The sequence below is a fragment of the Amphibalanus amphitrite genome, unplaced genomic scaffold, assembly GCF_019059575.1.
Source record: "Amphibalanus amphitrite isolate SeventyFive unplaced genomic scaffold, NRLGWU_Aamphi_draft 000000F_arrow, whole genome shotgun sequence".
Lineage (NCBI taxonomy): Eukaryota > Metazoa > Arthropoda > Thecostraca > Balanomorpha > Balanidae > Amphibalanus > Amphibalanus amphitrite.
Window position 1 is genome coordinate 1,003,741 of NW_024881498.1, and position 21,574 is coordinate 1,025,314.

Genomic DNA, 21,574 nt, shown 5'->3' on the forward strand with positions numbered 1-21,574 from the left:
TCGGCTTACGGGCAATCCCAAATGGGATAAAGTTTCCCGTCCAGTCCGGATCAGGGGGTTGCGGCGTGGAGGAAGATTTGAGTTTCCTGAGGATATTTTGAATACAGAAGCTCTTTATGAAACATGAAACATGTATTTTATATTATTTTAACGGTCAAAACAGCGGCCGATGTCGGTCCGACGTCGCCCCGACGTCGGCTGGACCTCAGCAATTGATCTCGGTCCGACGTCGCTGGACCTCGGCTGGACGTCGGTACATGCGGGCATATCCGACATCCAGCCGACGTCGTGCCGAGGTTGGACCGACGTCGGCATGTCGATGCCGAGTTGCCGACGTCACCCCGACGTCGGCATGTTTACTGGGTTGCTATAGTCGTGATACATTTACATGCGTGTACTGTGTCCCAAACAGTTTGTTTCAGGGTGTAGTTTTATGGCTAACAAATTGTACTGATTTAATGTTACTTCGGTACCTTTGGGTAAGATGCCCCCTGTCCTGATGGGGAAAGATGCCCCCCTAAATCACTAGGCTGTCCTTCAAGCAGCCCGTCAAATCATTTATTACATACTTGTGATGAGAGACAAAAGCCGATCTGGGACTATTGAGAGTCCAGTACGGTCGGGTGCTCCCCCTGCCGGTCTCTCGGCCCACACAGCGACTTTTTGGGCGGCATCTGACTCTGAGAGCCCTCACGACGGCCTCTGTGGGCCCCATTATTGGCCCCAGGGCCCCTCACGACATCCTTTGAGGGCTCCCACGTTGGCTCCACGGGCCGCGCTGGCATCTGAGGTCCCCACGATGGGCTCGAGGGCCCTCAAGCATCATGAAGACCTATAAGGGCCCCACAGTGGTCTCCGAACGCCACCACGGAGGCTTGTTTGGCCGTGCTGGACTATGATGGCCCTAACGATGACCTCTGAAGCCCCTTTCGACTACTTTTGAGCCGAGGGCCCTTGCGATGACGTTTGGTGTCTACTGCAGGTTCGAAGGGACTACTGATTCATTCAGGCGATTCACGTGCCCATTTATGTCACTTATAGTGCAGGGGGCATCTTCCCCAACGCCAGGGGGCGTCTTTCCCACCCTGTGGGGTAAGATGCCCCCTTTCACTTCTTCAGGAAAATGCTTAATAGCAAAAAAAAATTATCATATTTCAGGCACGAAAGTGTGATATTTTTGGAAAAAAATGATGTCGGCTTCCGTTGAAACTCCAAATTTTTGCTTTCCGGTCGTCATTTTCGAATAATATATGACATAGTAAAACCCTGGGCATCTTTCCCCACTCTCCCCTACCTCAGGAATTTTAGTAGTTTCCTTTGATGCCTCAGGAATTTTAAAGGTTCTTTGTAGTAGGTTTTCTATCTTTCGAATAAGTGGCCCGTTACTTTGCTGCTTTTCTACTTAATATTACATTAATTTATGTTATCTAAGGGTTTACCACTCACGTAAACCTAAAGCATAAGCACGTTTATGAAATTAGCACATCTATATAATGCTAGTACAATGATAAGGAAATATACTGAGCTGCCAGCTGCGGGTGACCGAGCTCTCCCAATTCCACGCTGGCTTGGCTTTGGAGTCGCAGCAGACGGCGGAAGTCAATGTCACTGCTAAGGCGGCGGCGGATTTGATGTGCTCGGGCTGCACCATGGCTGACCGAGCTATCCCAATTCCACGCTGGCTTGACTTTGGAACCGCAGCAGACGGCGGAAGTCAATGCCACTGCTAAGGCGGCGGCGGATTTGTTGCGCCCGGTCACCACCAGGGCGCGCGCAGCGTCGGGCCGGTGAAACAGAAGCCGCTAGTTGCCAGGCTGATTTGATCCCTCATAGTCGAAACGTGGGCTACTAGAACCGAAAATTGACTTGTTTGTAAATAAATAAGCGATTTGATGGCCAAAATCGCCTGGGTTACAACTTTTAAAAATATTTTGAAGACAAAAGACTTTAGTTGTAAGGATTCTAAGGCCTTAAACGATTGGTACTTTTCAGGTAGGTATCAAATAGGTTCCACCGCGAAAGTTCCGTCGTGAAAACGGCCTCTGTATACATATACATAGAATATTATGCATGATAACAGAGGAAACAGCACGCTTGCTGAAGTCAGTGATGATCAGTATTCAGTAACCTTTTAATTTTTCGCTACAGTAAGATTTCGTTGAGATCAAGATTGGAAGGGCAGTGGTCATTGTGATGACTTCGGCCTCTGAAGAAGATGACGATCTTCCCAACCTCTACAAATTGAAGAACCAAGAGACAGTGGCTGCCGAGGAATTTCGCTCTGTGGGAGAAGACATTTCGCACAACCGCGCGTTCACCACGGTGTAGCGGCGTCCGGGGTGAGTGACGAGTGTTCTTTGGTTGGGGAACCGCGGCACGACGCGACTGCTTTCGCCGCGCCCATTTCTACTGCACTGAACTAGCTTTGTGCTAGAGAGGGCTAGGGCCTGTGCTGATCGGGTCGGCAGCGCGCGGCACGACGGAACTACAAATTGTCGCCGCGCTTATAATGCTACTGCACTGAACTTTGTGTTGGAATGGGGCGGCACGACGCGACTAATACGCGGCTAATACATTTGAGAAGAAAGCGTGATTGTATTTTAGGCGGCTATTTCGCCGCGAGGCAGGGCGGGGCTGCGCGCCCGCGACAGCAAATTTTGAGACCTGCAATCGGCATCCGAATAGGCCAGATAGTGGCTGAGATCAGAAGCTGGCTTAAGATAAGGCCAACTACGATGGTCATATGAGACCGGTTTCATCCAAGACCACCAATGGAATTCGTTGAGACTGGTAGGTGGTCTGAGCCATTTTCCCTATTCAAATCAGACAACATGAAATGACACCCTTGGCTGGTATTCTGCGAAACCCTTTGGCTCAGAATCGTCCAAATAGCAGAACCGGCCAATAAGACAGAGCTAAGAGCTTTCCTAGGCTTGGCCAGCTTCTACAAGCACTTCGTACCGGGTTTTGCGGCCCTCTCACGACCCTTACTGAACTTACTGAAGAAGAACCCCAGTAAACATGCCGACGTCGGCCCGACGTCGGCCCAACGTCGGTTCAACCTCGGCCCGACATCGGCTGGACGTCGGATATGCCCGCATGTTCCGACGTCCAGCCGAAGTCCAGCCGACGTCGAGCCGACGTCGGGCCGAGATCGTCTCATCTCATCTCATCTGTATTTCACATATGTGCAACATATATAGGCATGACGAACGTCCTGGGATTGGTGCACAGCCCAAATGTCTGGGCTATGTCTAGGCACCTCTCCCGGTCAGCCGAACCAAGCCATCGTTTGCCGAGGTTGACGAGATCGTTTGTCGTAGGACCGACGGGGCCGACGTCGGCATGTTTATTGGGACAACGCGCCAAAAATATCAACCGGCGGCGGGATTCGAGCCCCCCAGTCGCCGACGTCGGCATGTTTATTGTTTACTGGGACAACACGCCAAAAGCATCAGCCGGCGATGGGATTCGAACCCCGTGACATTCGAACGTGAGATAAGTGCGCTAACCACTGCACCACGCAGCCAGCTAACGAATTTGGTTTGTTTTGTTGGGTTATGCCCTTTCGGTCTGACAAGACCATTTCAGAGCCGGAAGGATCATAGGATGGAGACATTGGTCTTCTTGGCGAGCACCCTGGGTCCAGTTCATATAGAGTCCCTGGTCCCATTGCTGTTACGTGACACTTATTGGAAAGGGCGACCCCACAATGGATTCATATAGCCACTCTTACACACCTGCACCAGCCACCAACGTTTCCCAAATAGTCCCTTTGATAAGTGGCACTTTGGCAAAGTGACACTTGCCGACTGGCCTTTCTATATGAACTGGGCCCGGCCCTGGTGAGTTGCCGGGGCTGAGCCTGACCAAAGGATAGGCCGAGCAGCCCCAAGCACTCACCGCACCCGGCTACGGGCGAGCTCGGCTTACGGGCAATCCCAAATGGGATAAAGTTTCCCGTCCAGTCCGGATCAGGGGGTTGCGGCGTGGAGGAAGATTTGAGTTTCTTGAGGATATGGAGCTCTTTATGAAACATGAAACATGTATTGTATATTATTTTAACGGTCAAAACAGCGGCCGATGTCGGTCCGACGTCGCCCCGACGTCGGCTGGACCTCAGCAATTGATCTCGGTCCGAAGTCGGCCCGACGTCGGCTGGACCTCGGCTGGACGTCGGAACATGCGGGCATATCCGACATCCAGCCGACGTCGTGCCGAGGTTGGACCGACGTCGGGCCGACGTCGGCATGTCGATGCCGAGTTGCCGACGTCACCCCGACGTCGGGCCGACGTCGGCATGTTTACTGGGACGTGCCTTATGTATTCACCGAGGAGTGTAGGGAGTTTTTTAAGGCGCTGAAACGGTATTTATGCGAGAATCCGGTGCACCGAAGCAATTGACATCCTCGTCCATTCCCCAGGTCAATTGGTTCGTAGACTTTCAAATTATAGCAGGCTCTATCTCGGTCAGGCTTGATGGATCCAACGCATTGTTACGTGGTACTATTAATTAAGACTATACAAATATTCAAAGGGGGCGGTGCCCACCGCCCACTCAGATGACACGCACGGCGGAAACGAACTGACTGTGGATACATACTGCATATCACTGGGCGGGAGCTGCTCCAAACTGGTTCGAAGCAGTAACGATACTGGTTCAAACCAGTAATGGGTGGGCTCTCGGCTGGAGATGACACTTGCAGTCCTGGACCGCGGGCAGTTCACCCTGGGTCTCTGGAGCGCGCACCTCTCCCGACAAAGACTTACTTAAAGACTGACTCGTGTGGACTTAGCGGGTACGCTCTGTTCGGGTCGTTCTGTCAGTCGGCTATCACGGGAGCAGCACAGGCGTCATTATCCACGTGGGGCTGGGTTCTACCCCGCCCCTCGTGTCGGATATTGCGGTGGGCGGCTCCGCCCCTATGACGGGCGACCGCTGTCAGGGCGCACGCGCGACGACCGGCCGGCGGTAGGGGACAGCGCGGTGTGAACTGCTGCCAGAGGCGGACCAATACAAGACAAGAAACAGCGCCGTCTTTACCAAACATCCATCAGCCTCTCGTCTGTCTCAGTGTCTGCTGATGAACGGATCTTTCGAGGTGGCATTTGACGCTCGAAACATGTATTTCGGTTATGACAATGTCGGCAGGCTCACTGTGTGTTCCCACGCAGCAGAGATGTCTGGGGAGTGGGGGGTGCCGGTCCCTTCCACGGGCCCTGCCATCAGATGATCACCCAGCCCGGCCGCCTGCATCGGCGCAGTGCTTGGCAGGCGTGTTCACGCGCCCACTCGGGAGATGACGAGTCGCATCAGACCCTGCGGCGGGCCCTGGGCGCCGCCGTCACCGTCCCTGTGAGCCGCAGCACCGGGCCGGGCCTCTCTATGATCGTAGTTCTCCAGCTGCCGCCTCTGCGTCGACCAGCCGAACAGGCCGTGGCTGCCGACCGTCTGCGCCTGCGCCGCGCCGGGCCGCGACACGGCCGGCTCGTCAGCGCGCCGGCGGACCGTCACGATCCTGCCGTCCACCACCCGGCGCTCGACGCCGCCGCCGAGGGACGGGCCCGCACGGCAGGGCGGCGCAGCGTACCGGGCCGCGGCCGCAGGGCTCCGGGCGCCGCCGAGCGGGCCGCCCGGCCGCCGCAGGCTGTGCGCGCACTGCGGGCACAGCTGGCCGCACGAGCAGGACGCGCTGCCGGCGCCGCCGTACACGGGCCGCAGCGTGACGTTGTCGGCCGTCAGCAGCACGGACGCGACGCCGGCGTCTGAGCTCCGGCAGCTGCACGAGCAGAGCGAGCTGGCTGCCGCGCCGGGCCGGCGCCGCCGTCCGTCCCCCGTCTGGTAGCGCTCTGCGGTGTCGGCGCCCGACGACTCTGAGTGGTGGCGCCCGGCCTGTGAGTGCAGTGGCGGGCTGGTGGCCGGCTGCCGGGAGCCGTCGGGCAGCAGCAGCGCGAGCAGAGCGCCCGCCACCGACACACCGGCCAGCACCAGGGGCTGGCTCCAGGCCGGGTGGCTCGCCTGCCGGTCACACGCGCCAAGTCAGAGGCAGCCTTAATCAGAGGCTATCGCCACACCCGCGGACCGGGACACGGCTCCGGTGGGCACCCATGGCCTGGCTATACAAAAGAATGGGCAGTTGTGGCAGAATCGCGACTAGGAGAGCCATCATCACCAGAAAGGTAGAGGCGGGGACAGCCGGACCCATTGACAAGCGGGACAGCCAGGGTGCCAGACTGACTCTACTGACCATGAGCGGCGGCAGGCGGGGCGCCAGCAGCGGTCCGCTGCCAGCCGCCAGCAGGGCGCCGCCGAGCAGCAGGCCGCGCCGCGACGCCGGCGCCAGCTCGACTGTGCTGAGCAGCAGGCAGCAGCGGCTGCAGACGTCCACCGCCCGGCCCAGCAGGAGCAGCGAGGCCACCAGCGCGGGTACGTCCACAGCGGCACCTATACGGCACAGTCGGGCATCAAACAGCAGCTACATCACAGTCGGGGATCATACAGCAGTAACAGTCGGGGATCACACAGCAGTATCGGGGCACAGTCGGGGATCAAACAGCAGTATCGGGGTACAGCCGGGGATCACACACCACCTACCGCACAGCCGGGGGTGAAACAGCACCCCCGGGCTACGACACAGCTGGGAATCAACAGCCGCTACAGCACAGCCGCCGCGATCAATTTACGGAGCCCACAGCGCACGTGGACATATAAAAATCAACAAAACATGCAGCACAGCAGCGGTATCGGCCAGCGCCCGCGGCCGCGCCGCGCTCACCGTCGAGGAGAGTGTGGGCGGTGGCGGTGGCGGCCAGCAGCGCCGCGGAGCTGGTCAGCGCAGCCGCCAGACAGGTGCGGCGCCGCAGCCGGCCGGTCAGCAGCAGCGCCAGCAGCGCGCCGGCGGCGTGCGCGGCGCCCTCAGCGGCGCTCCTCGCCAGCCGGCCGGCCGGGCCGAGCGGCAGCGGCCGCGCCCGCGCTCCGGCCGAGCTCACTGCCAAACACAGCCTGCCGCCGGCCGGCGGCCGCCGCTGTCAGCCGCCACTGCCAGTCGTCACCGAACACAAACTGAGCAGCTCAGTAAAGGCGGCAGCCGAACCGGGCTCCGTAAATGCTGGACACATCTCGTTCAAGTTCTCCCTTTTAAGTACAGCAGGTCTACTGAGTCCCCGCCGTATGCGGCAGTGGGCAGTTAGCGCCTGAGCGCTACTCGGGAGCCACATGCTCGCATACGGAGAGGACTTATTTTGTAGACCTACTGTACACGAAATATTGAGCCTACCCTTTCAAAAAGCAGCCTGAACCCGGCCCCGTCTGACAAATAAAATTCACCATCGGTGAATCAAGTGATAAGTGACGGCCTGGCCGTTCAGGCCGCGTCTCACGTACCAGACGGCGAGTAGCGCCGGGGCGCGGCGGCGGATGCGCCGGTCCGTGGCCGGTCCGTGCTCGGCCGCGCACAGCCGCTCGGCCACCTGATCCAGGTGGGCGAGCAGCTCGGTGCTGACTGGCTGACCGTTGCACCGGACCAGCCGGCAGACCACGTGTCGGGCGCGCCGCCGCAGCCGCTGCTCCACCAGCCAGGCCACCGACTCTGGGATCAGCCTGGAGCGCAGCGACGTCACAGCGCAGCACAGCACAGCGCAGTACAGCTCAGCACAGCGCAGCACAGCACGGCGCCGAGCGCCTCACAGTGAACGGCAGCACTGACAGGCGTCACTGTAACACTGCCTGCAGGGGGCATCTTCCCCAACTCCAGGGGGCGTCTTTCCCACCCTCTTGGGTAATATGCCCCCTTTCACTTCTTCAGGAAAATGCTTAATAGCAAAAAAGTTATCATATTTCAGGCACGAAAGCGTGATATTTTTTGGGAAAAAAATGATGTCAGCTTCCGTTGAAACTCCAAGTTTTTGCTTTCCGATCGTCATTTTCGAATACTATATGACATTGCAAGACCCTGGGCATCTTTCCCCACTCTCCCCTAACTTAGACACACTGAACATGAAAATGATGTCCGTGACCCCTGTGTATGCCCCTGAGGTCATCTCATGTCACGAATGGTATCTAACATTTTTTGCAAATACCTTTTGATAGAGGCATGCTAGAGCGTTGAAGACGCCTTAGATGTGTTCAGCTCGACAATACGGATCGACTGATATGCAACATACAATTTTCGGTCAAGTCATGACCTTGACCTGAGGTCAAATTTTCAATTTGACCTTTCAAGGTCATGTTTTTGTTCATTCGATGTGTCTTGACGAGAAAAACACGATGCCGGTAAAAGTAACCACATGCAGGGCTTGGGTCAAAAGTTATTGCAGAAAAACTGTTTCCGAGAAAATCGGTTATTTTGGCAGTTTTTGCCTCCTGCAGGCAGAACCGTTGACGTTAGGTCAAATCTGAGATAAGATCCAGAAAGAGCGTTAATAAAGCTGTCGGAGTGCACTATTCCGCGGCACTGTAGCTCTATTGGTTCCCGAATAATGCGTTGGCTTCTTGGAAATTGTCGACATTCGACCTGAAAATCGGTAAAATTTTACCTTCAATGACCTCTGGTGACCTGACCTTTGACGTGATCAAAAAAGTGACCAAAGTGATTTCGTCATTTGTATGTCTGTGTGTGTCTGTGTGTATACTTATGTGTGCACCGATTGTTTTTGATGCTCTTCCGAACGCCGCCTTCCGCGTATCGCTACGTGCCCCAGGAGCCGAGTTAGAAGGGGGCTGTTCAAACACCCCCCCCCCCCAGCAGGGCGTGGAAATCCAGTACCCCCAGTGGGGCGCGGGTTAAGACGTTCTAACAGGTCCCGATTTTCCCAACTTTTGGGTCATTGACCTGACCTGGAAGATCAACCAATGACTTAGGCCCTTCCTTAAAACTAAGTATCATCGGCTTCCTCTCGTCACGGGCAGCACGCTCGTTTTTTTCTGCAAAGCTCAAGTTCGATCAGGGACCAAACGGCAAGGGGGATTTCAACGGACGCCCCTCCCCCTAATGCGTTCGCGGCTGGCAAAACACCAATACGGGTGGCGGTTAAAGTGCGCGAGAATCAATTTTTGTTTTTACTGAATGTGTGATTTGATCTGACGGAATTCTAGAACCGATCTTGTTTTAATGTTGGCCTATAACTAATTATAATGAAGTAGTGTAGCACGCTATATCTTGAACATCTAACGTAGTATCTTTTCGGCACGGCCGGCCCGGTGACGCGCAGCTGAGCAGAGCGCTGCCGCACGCTTCCCTCCCTTGTCATTATTCCCTCCCTCCTCCCACCCGTCCCCAGGTCCACCCTTCCCAATCATTTCTCACTGTCCGCACAGAATGGGCCGCCATTAAACTCCAATTAAGACAAGCACCTCTGAAGACAGTCACATCAGGATGAGTCATTGGTAGTCATTACAAAGCAGCTGAAGCTACAAGCAAACGTCGGCACACTGTGAGACCACGCGCAGGCTTAAGGCACGTAGCACATTGGGTCTCACGTAGCCATGGTAGCACAACAGTGCGTCTCACTGCAAAGGAATCCGCTAGACTTAGCAAACAGCCTCCGAAGCAGACGTAGTTCAGGACGTCTCCACTGCGGACAGAAAGCGCTGTTGTCCGAAACAAACGTAGTTCAGGACGTCCCCACCGCGGACAGAAGGCGCTGTTCTACGGACCCTCCAAACCAAGATGACGTCAGTGGGCGGAGCAAGAGTGACGTCACAAGGGGCGTTGCCGGCAGACGAAACGGAAGGAAACAAAAAGTTGAATAAAATGAAATTGAAGAATCAAAATTAAAACTCGAAAATCACCAACCTTTCGGGGATTGGTTTATGTCAGCAACTACCAAAATGATAAAGCACTCAACACGAAGACGATTCGACGGCCAAAAATTGCAGGCACGGAGGAGCAAGGTGACTAAACAGGACAGAGGGCGCCATCTTACGGCCCCAACCACCAGAAGAAGGCAGAGGAAGATGACGTCGCAAGGGCGTGGCAGTCACCCCTCCCCCCCAACTATAAAAGGGTGCACCACCCAACCAGAGAGGGAATCACAGTCGAGCAGCCGAGAGTCACAGTCTGCAGCCGGAGCCGGAGACGCCATCTGGGAGCCGCCGTCAGTCCGGGGTCACCCGCGAGAAGTCTCTTCAGTTCGAGCGCAGAGGAACTCCAGAATGTGAGTGCTGCTGAAAAGTCTGCTCAATCCCAATCCTTGCCCCCCCCCCCTTGCCCAGCCTGCCGTGCCGTGACGACTGCCAAACATTTTCGGTTGCCATAAAATGCACTCTCAATTGGAATTGGAAAACTTAAATTACTTTGAACTTATTGGTCCAGACACCCTAGTAGCATATTAGGATCTGAATTGGGAAGGTCATGTCAGAGCCGCCAGTAAATAGGTACGTTATTGTCAGTTGGAGTTCACGATTAGGCCGGGAGCGAGATGCTAAAATTTGAATAAGCAGCTCATTGTCACGAACGTTGAGATTGATGACATGATGCATGTCAGCATTGGATAATGAATATGTCTTTGTGTTTGGTCAAGCTGGTTCGTTGATTTATTATCGGCGGTAGTCAGGTGCGATTAAGATTTGAGGTTGGGAAGTTTGTGAAATTAAGGGTGTAGATTCATGCTGTACTCACTAAAAGTTGCATTGCGAAATCATTGGTAATATTGCTTTAGGAATTAATTGCGAAGTCGAAGTCAATTATAGAACAGGTAAATACGGTTGAAAAGGAATGTACTATTTTAAGGTGGCGACTGATTCATGCAATCGATCTATGAATATGGCTATGAGTTATGATTTTCAACAGATATGAATGCTTGGGCTTACGGCGGAATTTCTTCTGTTACTTAGGTGCAGAGTTGAGAGTAGTGGTTTGAGGTCGACGGTCTGACACTTTGCGACTTTAGATGGTCCTTGTACTTTGCGTCATTGTAGTTGCGAAATGTGGAGTAATAGGTAGATGTAGAATTGTTTGGGGTTAGAACTAATATGCGACTAATATAGGTACCGATCGTTGTGCTTTTATAGAATAAATACTAGAAAAATCATATCTTTTGGAAAGATCGAAGGGGATACGGAGCTAGAAAAAAAAAACTTACGTGGAATGAAGCTGGTGAGATGTCGAACAGGGAGATATTGCAGCGATATTTTACCAGATTCACACTCACTGACACATTCGTTGAATCTACCCGGCCCGAATAGACCGCACACACCAGTACTGCACCGCGAGTGATGACGCGCCCATCGCGGCGCGGCCTTGACAACTGTCGACTGTCGACGCGGCGCCGGCCGGCAGCCGTGGTAATCGTCGTTCGCGACGCGGGACCGTGCGCCGCTAGATGGCACATGAGAGCAGCGTCGGGAGTGGAGCAGCGGCCACAGTATAGGGCAGTGGGCTAACCGTAATTGGGCGCGTGCGGTAGGTGAAGGTCATCGTAGGTATAGGAACATGGTTAGTTGTGGAAAGTTGCCACGGGATAAGAACGTTAACAGTTACTGCATAATTATAAATACGACATGCTATGTAATAACTAGACTGCAGTTCGTTTAATGTGCATTGTTTACTGCTGATAGGATGATTAAAATTTGATTTTCTAGGAAGGGCTAGGGACCCCTATGACAATATTCTGGCACTCTATAAAGATAATTTGTACAGGTAACTAGTAGCCCATCAGAAGCTATCGAACGAGTTTCAAGGAGTCATTTCCGTTTGAGCATCAAGTAATTTAATATGATACGGTGGATCACAACCAGACGATTGATCGGTGCGTACTAATTGGTTCCATATCATCTGATTAAATCAAGAGAAGTTCAAGGCCTGCTAGGATTGTATACGAGAACTGATGATTAGGTTCACGCGTGCAGCAGCAATTAGGACTTGAGATTACGATTAGGTTTGGATCAATAATGCGTTTCTGTTATTCGCGTTCTTGCGAGTTAGCGCCAATAATTACTCCACCAATATTGGCACAGGGCATTGTGAGGCACAGACGGCTTGTTTGCCCGTCTCCTATGGCGTAACGTTTACTAGCATGACCGTATGAGACACAGATGCACTTCTCTAAACACACGTCCAGACCGGAATAATAAGAGGGACACACCGTCACGTACGCAGGGCATATGCACGTTTTCCGCCAGTGGTACCGGCTACTGTTAGATTTCCCGCTTAGGTAATACTGGGTAACGAGGCAGTGAGAGGTTTCTACGGCAGGGGGAAGGGGGAGATTGGCACAGTGGAGTGGAGAGTAAGTTATGCCAAAGGCAAGAAGCCGAGGGTCAGGGGTGAGTCACCCAAAGGGCGGATAAGGCAAGCCGTAGTGTCCCGAATAAGTCCTCATACTTATTTTGTAAAGGTACCTTAATCGGTACTGGACAGCCTCAGGGGAGGTAACGATGTACTCCAGGACACGTAAGGCCTTGAAAGTAAATCCCAGGGTTTAAGGAGAGTTCCTGAGGAGAGTTCCAGGATATGAACGGTGGTCCCTGGGTCGTGAACGGAGGTGTTACACGCGGACCGGAAGAGGGCATAGGTAATCTCTCCCGGATAGAGAGATAAGTCGGATGTAAATCGCGTATATGTGTACCATAGGTCTATCGGACGTGTGTGGATCCCATAAAGTAGTAGGGTGGATATTTGTGCAATTATTCTGGACGGCCCTGCGATAAGTATCTTTGTCGCCGGTTAGCGGAGCATGCATATGGATTTCGGAAAGAGACATTTATCTCGCCGGGGAGATCGTCGTCAGCCAGACACCTAACACTATCGGAGGGAATTTCGGGGGCTGCTAAATCGATTGGGGTGAGTGAATGGAGAGCAAATGCTTTGTGTGGATGAGCGTAAGAATGATGAAGGATAAATCTTAGGATAAGGCCGATAGGAGTTAAGCAGAACTCAGGTTGGGCAGTCAAGCTAATTATTCTCGAGGGCAGCTAAACTAGCAACGCTAATACGAATTAAGTGGGCAAATTTTCGTAATGGGGAGGCCAGTGATATAGGAATGGGTGACTGGACGAATGATCACATTCAATTTATCAATGTAATTACCACCCATATGTTTGGCAGTGGTCATCGGGACTCCGAATGCCCTGTCCTTCACCTGCCCAACTGTGCCGCAAACCCAGCTGATCGGATCCCTCTATCCCGAATCCGAGCAGTGAAGAAGCATCTCGTGCATCATGGTCTATACAATGAACAGAATCATCAAGCCTCTAAATTAAAAAAACATCTTCCATCAGATGTATTTGTACGCAAGGTGGATCCCTATCTACATCTCTCCCAGGTGGACGTCATCTCAAGATCTCTATCTGGATGCCCACATCCCTATCAGGTGGATCTCATCACCATCTGGATCCCTCTCTATAGCCATCTCAGGATCTTTAGATCACTATCTGGATATCTCATCTATCTCAGGATCCCATCACTACTTGGATCTCTATCTAGATCTTTCTCGGGATCTTTTCCAAGACTCGCAAGTTCCCGTGTATCACCAGCTCTACTATCGAGTTCATTACGGCAGCAAATTGTTCTCTCTTTTCTGCTAAACCAGCCGAACAACAGAGGACCGCAGTATTTGATGAACCGCAAAGAAGATGCAGCTATTTTATTCCTCCTTTCTTCTTTTCTCTAAATCCCCTCGCTACAAATGGCGCCCAACGTGGGGCTTTGATAATTCTCAAATTGTGAAGCTGGTAGACTGGCACAAGCCGCCGAACCCGAAGTTGATGAATTGAAAGTCAACCGTATGGAGAAGAGGAAGAAGTTGAAGAAAAGAGCAGGTGTTCGAAATACTGGCAGCAGTGGAAATGAGCGTGCTGCAGGGGTCGACGTGAAGAAAGAGGATGAGCTAAAGAAAGCTGTGTGAAGATGATGAAGCTTATGATGGTGGCTGATGACAGGAAAGTTGAAGAATTGGGCAGGTGTTCGAAATACTGACAGCAGTGGAAATGAACGTGCTGCAGGGGTTGACGTGAAGGAACTAATGAGAGGAAGCGGTCTTACGAATACTGAAAAGGATATAGAAGAAGTTGTTGAAGATAAGATAAGGAAATGAAGCTGTCTCATGAACGAAGGATCAGACTAATACAAAAGTCAGGCCGAAAATGAAACTTGACAATTGCCCGCATCAGCATATCAATTCTTCTACGTTCTGCTGTACAACAAGTCCAAGTCAAGGTCAGCTGCTGTAGTGCAAAGGAGAGCTCGAACTTTCTAGAGTATTGATGATAAGAGGACAGCAATATCAAAAGCAGAAGAGGAAGAAGAACAGGCGGAATGCTCGTGTTGTACTGAATCAAAAACAAACACGGTCGTCTTCACAACACAGCCGAGGCGATTATCATGTTGGTGAACGAGGAGAGGGTGCCAGGATGCTGCAAGACCAACTGCCAAACGATCCATTGAGATGGGCTGCTGCAGAGATCACCCACCTGAGCTGCTGCAACGGCTGTCACCTGGTCCGCCGAAAGGTCGCTACCTGGGCTGCCACGGAGGTCACCTGTGCTGCCACGGAGGATGCATTGCCCTCGCGGGCTGCCTCGGAGGTCACTCACCTGAGCGGCCGCGGAAGTCGCCTACCTGAGCTGCCACGGAGGAAGCATTGGTCCCGCGTGCTGCCTCGGGGGTCACTCACCTGATCGGCCGTGGAAGTCGCCTACCTGAGCTGCCACGGAGGAAGCATTGGTCTCGCGTGCCGCCTCGGGGGGTCACTCACCTTATCTGCCGCGGAAGTCACTCACCTGATCTACCACGGAGTGGTCACCGGGTCTGCCACGAAGGTCATCTACCCGGGCTGCCATGGAGGCCACCCACTTGAGCTGCCGCGGAAGTCGCATACCTGAGCTGCCACGGAGGTCACCTGTGATGCCACGGGGGATGCATTGCCATCGCGTGCTGCCTCGGGGGTCACTCACCTGAGCTGCCGCGGAAGTCGCCTACCTGAGCTACCACGGAGGCTATCACCGGGTCTGCCACGAAGGTCACCTACCTGGGCTGCCATGGAGGTCGCCCAGCTGAGCTGCCACGGAGCCTGCCACCCGGGCGGCCACGGAGGTCGCGGCAGGGCCTGCCATGAAGGTCGCCTACCCGGACTGCCACGGAGGTCATCCACCTGGGATGCCACGTAGGCTGCCCACACGGGCCGCCGTGCAAGCTGCCCACCCGGGTTGCCATGGAGCCCGCCGTCCGGGCTGCTGTGGAATCTTCCCACCCGGGCTGCCATGAAGGCTGCCACCCGAACTGCTGTGGAAGCTCCCCACCCTGGCTGCCGGGGAGGCCGCCCCACCCAGGCTGCCATGGCAGGCTGCCAACCAGGCTGCCGTGAAGGCCGCCCACCTGGGCTGCTATAGAGGTCTTCACTCTCCTGAGAAGCCGCTTACCGGACGGCCATTGAAGACATCGGGCTAACCAAAGTGGTTGGTGCACGTGACCCGGATCTGGTGAACGACAAACTAAGGTGGGGACGAGGAACAACAGGTGCGTGTGTGTACTGTACTAGGTATACGATGTCATTTTGTAGGCGTTGCGGAACTTAACATGATTGTGTAGATTTAGATGAGTAAGGGATGTGACTTTTTTGTAGGAGTTGCGAGGACGCAACTAGGGTTGTTTGGACTGAAGATGTAGCACGCTACATCTTGAACATCTAACGTAGTATCTTTTCGGCACGGCCGGCCCGGTGACGCGCAGCTGAGCAGAGCGCTGCCGCACGCTTCCCTCCCTTGTCATTATTCCCTCCCTCCTCCCACCCGTCCCCAGGTCCACCCTTCCCAATCATTTCTCACTGTCCGCACAGAATGGGCCGCCATTAAACTCCAATTAAGACAAGCACCTCTGAAGACAGTCACATCAGGATGAGTCATTGGTAGTCATTACAAAGCAGCTGAAGCTACAAGCAAACGTCGGCACACTGTGAGACCACGCGCAGGCTTAAGGCACGTAGCACATTGGGTCTCACGTAGCCATGGTAGCACAACAGTGCGTCTCACTGCAAAGGAATCCGCTAGACTTAGCAAACAGCCTCCGAAGCAGACGTAGTTCAGGACGTCTCCACTGCGGACAGAAAGCGCTGTTGTCCGAAACAAACGTAGTTCAGGACGTCCCCACCGCGGACAGAAGGCGCTGTTCTACGGACCCTCCAAACCAAGATGACGTCAGTGGGCGGAGCAAGAGTGACGTCACAAGGGGCGTTGCCGGCAGACGAAACGGAAGGAAACAAAAGTTTGAATAAAATGAAATTGAAGAATCAAAATTAAAACTCGAAAATCACCAACCTTTCGGGGATTGGTTTATGTCAGCAACTACCAAAATGATAAAGCACTCAACACGAAGACGATTCGACGGCCAAAAATTGCAGGCACGGAGGAGCAAGGTGACTAAACAGGACAGAGGGCGCCATCTTACGGCCCCAACCACCAGAAGAAGGCAGAGGAAGATGACGTCGCAAGGGCGTGGCAGTCACCCCTCCCCCCCAACTATAAAAGGGTGCACCACCCAACCAGAGAGGGAATCACAGTCGAGCAGCCGAGAGTCACAGTCTGCAGCCGGAGCCGGAGACGCCATCTGGGAGCCGCCGTCAGTCCGGGGTCACCCGCGAGAAGTCTCTTCAGTTCGAGCGCAGAGGAACTCCAGAATGTGAGTGCTGCTGAAAAGTCTGCTCAATCCCAATCCTTGCCCCCCCTTGCCCAGCCTGCCGTGCCGTGACGACTGCCAAACATTTTCGGTTGCCATAAAATGCACTCTCAATTGGAATTGGAAAACTTAAATTACTTTGAACTTATTGGTCCAGACACCCTAGTAGCATATTAGGATCTGAATTGGGAAGGTCATGTCAGAACCGCCAGTAAATAGGTACGTTATTGTCAGTTGGAGTTCACGATTAGGCCGGGAGCGAGATGCTAAAATTTGAATAAGCAGCTCATTGTCACGAACGTTGAGATTGATGACATGATGCATGTCAGCATTGGATAATGAATATGTCTTTGTGTTTGGTCAAGCTGGTTCGTTGATTTATTATCGGCGGTAGTCAGGTGCGATTAAGATTTGAGGTTGGGAAGTTTGTGAAATTAAGGGTGTAGATTCATGCTGTACTCACTAAAAGTTGCATTGCGAAATCATTGGTAATATTGCTTTAGGAATTAATTGCGAAGTCGAAGTCAATTATAGAACAGGTAAATACGGTTGAAAAGGAATGTACTATTTTAAGGTGGCGACTGATTCATGCAATCGATCTATGAATATGGCTATGAGTTATGATTTTCAACAGATATGAATGCTTGGGCTTACGGCGGAATTTCTTCTGTTACTTAGGTGCAGAGTTGAGAGTAGTGGTTTGAGGTCGACGGTCTGACACTTTGCGACTTTAGATGGTCCTTGTACTTTGCGTCATTGTAGTTGCGAAATGTGGAGTAATAGGTAGATGTAGAATTGTTTGGGGTTAGAACTAATATGCGACTAATATAGGTACCGATCGTTGTGCTTTTATAGAATAAATACTAGAAAAATCATATCTTTTGGAAAGATCGAAGGGGATACGGAGCTAGAAAAAAAAAAAACTTACGTGGAATGAAGCTGGTGAGATGTCGAACAGGGAGATATTGCAGCGATATTTTACCAGATTCACACTCACTGACACATTCGTTGAATCTACCTGGCCCGAATAGACCGCACACACCAGTACTGCACCGCGAGTGATGACGCGCCCATCGCGGCGCGGCCTTGACAACTGTCGACTGTCGACGCGGCGCCGGCCGGCAGCCGTGGTAATCGTCGTTCGCGACGCGGGACCGTGCGCCGCTAGATGGCACATGAGAGCAGCGTCGGGAGTGGAGCAGCGGCCACAGTATAGGGCAGTGGGCTAACCGTAATTGGGCGCGTGCGGTAGGTGAAGGTCATCGTAGGTATAGGAACATGGTTAGTTGTGGAAAGTTGCCACGGGATAAGAACGTTAACAGTTACTGCATAATTATAAATACGACATGCTATGTAATAACTAGACTGCAGTTCGTTTAATGTGCATTGTTTACTGCTGATAGGATGATTAAAATTTGATTTTCTAGGAAGGGCTAGGGACCCCTATGACAATATTCTGGCACTCTATAAAGATAATTTGTACAGGTAACTAGTAGCCCATCAGAAGCTATCGAACGAGTTTCAAGGAGTCATTTCCGTTTGAGCATCAAGTAATTTAATATGATACGGTGGATCACAACCAGACGATTGATCGGTGCGTACTAATTGGTTCCATATCATCTGATTAAATCAAGAGAAGTTCAAGGCCTGCTAGGATTGTATACGAGAACTGATGATTAGGTTCACGCGTGCAGCAGCAATTAGGACTTGAGATTACGATTAGGTTTGGATCAATAATGCGTTTCTGTTATTCGCGTTCTTGCGAGTTAGCGCCAATAATTACTCCACCAATATTGGCACAGGGCATTGTGAGGCACAGACGGCTTGTTTGCCCGTCTCCTATGGCGTAACGTTTACTAGCATGACCGTATGAGACACAGATGCACTTCTCTAAACACACGTCCAGACCGGAATAATAAGAGGGACACACCGTCACGTACGCAGGGCATATGCACGTTTTCCGCCAGTGGTACCGGCTACTGTTAGATTTCCCGCTTAGGTAATACTGGGTAACGAGGCAGTGAGAGGTTTCTACGGCAGGGGGAAGGGGGAGATTGGCACAGTGGAGTGGAGAGTAAGTTATGCCAAAGGCAAGAAGCCGAGGGTCAGGGGTGAGTCACCCAAAGGGCGGATAAGGCAAGCCGTAGTGTCCCGAATAAGTCCTCATACTTATTTTGTAAAGGTACAGTCACCAGCAGTTGCTACCCATCACCCCCGGACGGCGGGGGAGCAAGCTACCACCGCCCCTGCGAGACTAGCGCCGCCATGCGCCAAGAAGTGGAAACACCACGTGACTGAGGCCACGTGAGGGCAGGGTCACGTGATGGAGGGGCGGAGCATAGTAGCTTTTGCACCCGACACTAACTGAAATGCGGCGCTGTGATTGGGCGCCTTAGCATGAATGAAGCCCCGGCGCCAGAATCAGCCGTTCGCCTTATATGGAAAGTGAGCCTTTGCGTTTCACTGTTCTGTATTGGTTTGAGAGCCACGGCACCATACGAATTGTGAGCCCCTTTGAACGGGTCACCGCCCAAGGCACCGAGGCGACGGCTGTGCCGGGCAAGGTCTAGCCTGGTGGGAGAGGTGGGCCAGGCAAAGTGCGATCGAGCAGCCACTGGGACGTGGATTGGTATTATCCAACCGCGACAAACGATGTCAGCAGCCTCTTCTCGTGTCATAGACAGTGTCTATGACACGAAAAGCTAGACAGACAACGTAGGCAGTGCCCAATCAAAAGTTACTAAACGATCCAGTTAAGAAGTTGGCGAGGTAGCCAGACCAAATAAAAAGTTTTTAATTCGATTTTGGTTGACAAATGACATACAAGCCCGCTGTGATGGACCACAAAAGGAGCTGAACAGTTCATAGGCAACTTCTAAAAAGCTCAACGGTTTAAAAATTCAAAAGTTAATTGTTAAAATTCAGCCTGCATGTTTAAACTCTGGTCCGGCGCTGGCAGGAAGCTTATATTGCCACTTGCAATTCCACTACGTTGTAATATTACCAATAGTTCTGTGAGAGCAGCAACTGAAAGCCCCGTTGAGGGGGGGGGAGGGCGGCGCGAAATACCCCCTCTCTCCTTTTCAGTCGATATCTCCTAAAGTATAGCAAATGTCGCCACCAAACTTTCAAGACCCCTCCGGGCATCATTTTTACACCTTGTGACAAAATTTTTCCAGAGCTCTTATGAAAGGTTAGTCACAAATGACGTCAGAGGGATGTCATGTTCTGTCATTTTTGACCCAATAAAAGGTTTAGCGGGAAGAGCTGTCACGCTTACAGTTTTGAAGATAACGAAAAATATTCAAAATGAAAAAGATGTAAAATAAACAGCGTTACCAAACTGCTAACTCTTATTTCCAAACAAAAATTGATTTTGACCATCAAAACTATAGAAGTAAACACCCCGAAAATACCAACAACTTTCAAAATTAAAACTGAAATATATGTTATAGAACTATCTGCTCTAGATATGCCAAACTTACCTAAACTCGTTAGCTCCATTTTTAGCAAAGTTATGGCCAAAAAAACTATTCGAAATTTATTACGTAAAATTTTCAAATTCAATTTTTAGCCGTCACAGAACACACAGAGCAAGCCAAATACCACCATTGGATTTCCTGTGATGAGCTGCATCGAATAGATACCCCTTTTATGCAACATATCAACTTTCAAATTTGACCTTTGACCTGACCTTGACCTGACCTTCACCAGAATGCAATCTAAAATGGCCCCAATGGCCGTCTAGCCCACACCATTGAATTATAAATGTAAAATTGGCCATAAAACATGTATCACACGACCCTAGCATAGTTGGGTTCATATTGTAACCCTTAGTGACCTGACCTCTGTGAACTGACCTGGCATCAATGACTTCTTTAGGCAACATATGTATTAGACAACCAGCGCTCCATCGATGTTTTTCGATTACATGCCTTTTATTTGATGTGTTAACTGACTGTAACGCATTCCTTAGACTAAATCGGTGAAAAAATGCGACCTTTGACCTGACTTGTGACGTCATGGGTTGCACCTAGGTCAACAAAACCTGGTAGCAAGGTAGTTCCCTGGTGGGGCTATCGAACGCTCTTTGAATGTTCAAAATCGGTCGGTAACTTTCCGAGATCTCAGGTGGAAGGCGAAACGGCTGCACCACCCGATCAGGTGGTAGGGTCCGCCAATAGCACAAGGGGCGCGGATTATTCATTCACTCATTCTCATATAATAGTGTCATTTATTTTGAGAACACCTTTCTCACGCCATGACATGGTCCTCTCGTAATAGAACGAGATGAGGAGAGTGTTTTCACGCCTCCTTATGCACGGCTCTAAGTGTCATTGAGCTATCAACTGTCAGCGGTTTTCGGACAATGAAGTTCTTAGTTCTTAGTTGAATCCAATTTTATTTCAAACGATTGTCACTGTGCTAGTTTTTTTCTTATACTTTTTTTTTTGAAAAAGCGCCGAAGAAGTCTTTGATAGACGAAACCGGTCCGCTTATTCTTTTTCTATTTGTTTTTTGAATATATTCGTAAACTACTGGCTCTTTACTACAAAATTTGAGAATGTTTGATATTACTTTGACCCGAACGATGTGCAGCTGAATTTTCCCTGTTAAATGATTATGGTCAGCTCGCGAAATTAACTTCAACCTAAACTACCGACAAGCAGAAGAAAATCCGATTCAAGCCTACCTCAATCCTCTCACCTCATTCAACCGTTTAAACGTTAAAGGCATTTGTTCAGTCCGAGTCGCTATGTCGACCACCCGCGCCATGCTGGGGGGGCGGGGGGGTGGCGTTTTACACCCTTCCCTCTCAGGTTTTTCGCGAATATCTAAAAAAACGGCGACGGTCAGGTCACCGTAACGTCAAGTGACCTTACCTCAGAAAAAAATCGAAAGCTCACTGTAGCTACACCGACTGAGCGGACTTTAACCCTCGCCGGACCTATTGGTTTTCTACA

General features: G+C 51.7%; 1 protein-coding gene across 1 annotated transcript in view; it reads right to left on the reverse strand.

Moving 5' to 3' along the window:
* Window positions 1-5,012: 5,012 nt before the first annotated feature.
* LOC122378677 (solute carrier family 22 member 8-like) overlaps window positions 5,013-21,574 on the reverse strand; it is a 45,333-nt gene continuing 28,771 nt past the window's right edge. The window contains exons 6-9 of the mRNA XM_043360062.1: window positions 7,385-7,600; window positions 6,777-7,003; window positions 6,249-6,445; window positions 5,013-6,019 (exon numbers count right to left, since the gene is read on the reverse strand). Of these exons, the coding sequence (XP_043215997.1) occupies window positions 5,282-6,019; window positions 6,249-6,445; window positions 6,777-7,003; window positions 7,385-7,600 (1,378 nt within the window). The 3' untranslated portion in view covers window positions 5,013-5,281. The remainder of the gene's footprint in view (window positions 6,020-6,248; window positions 6,446-6,776; window positions 7,004-7,384; window positions 7,601-21,574) is intronic.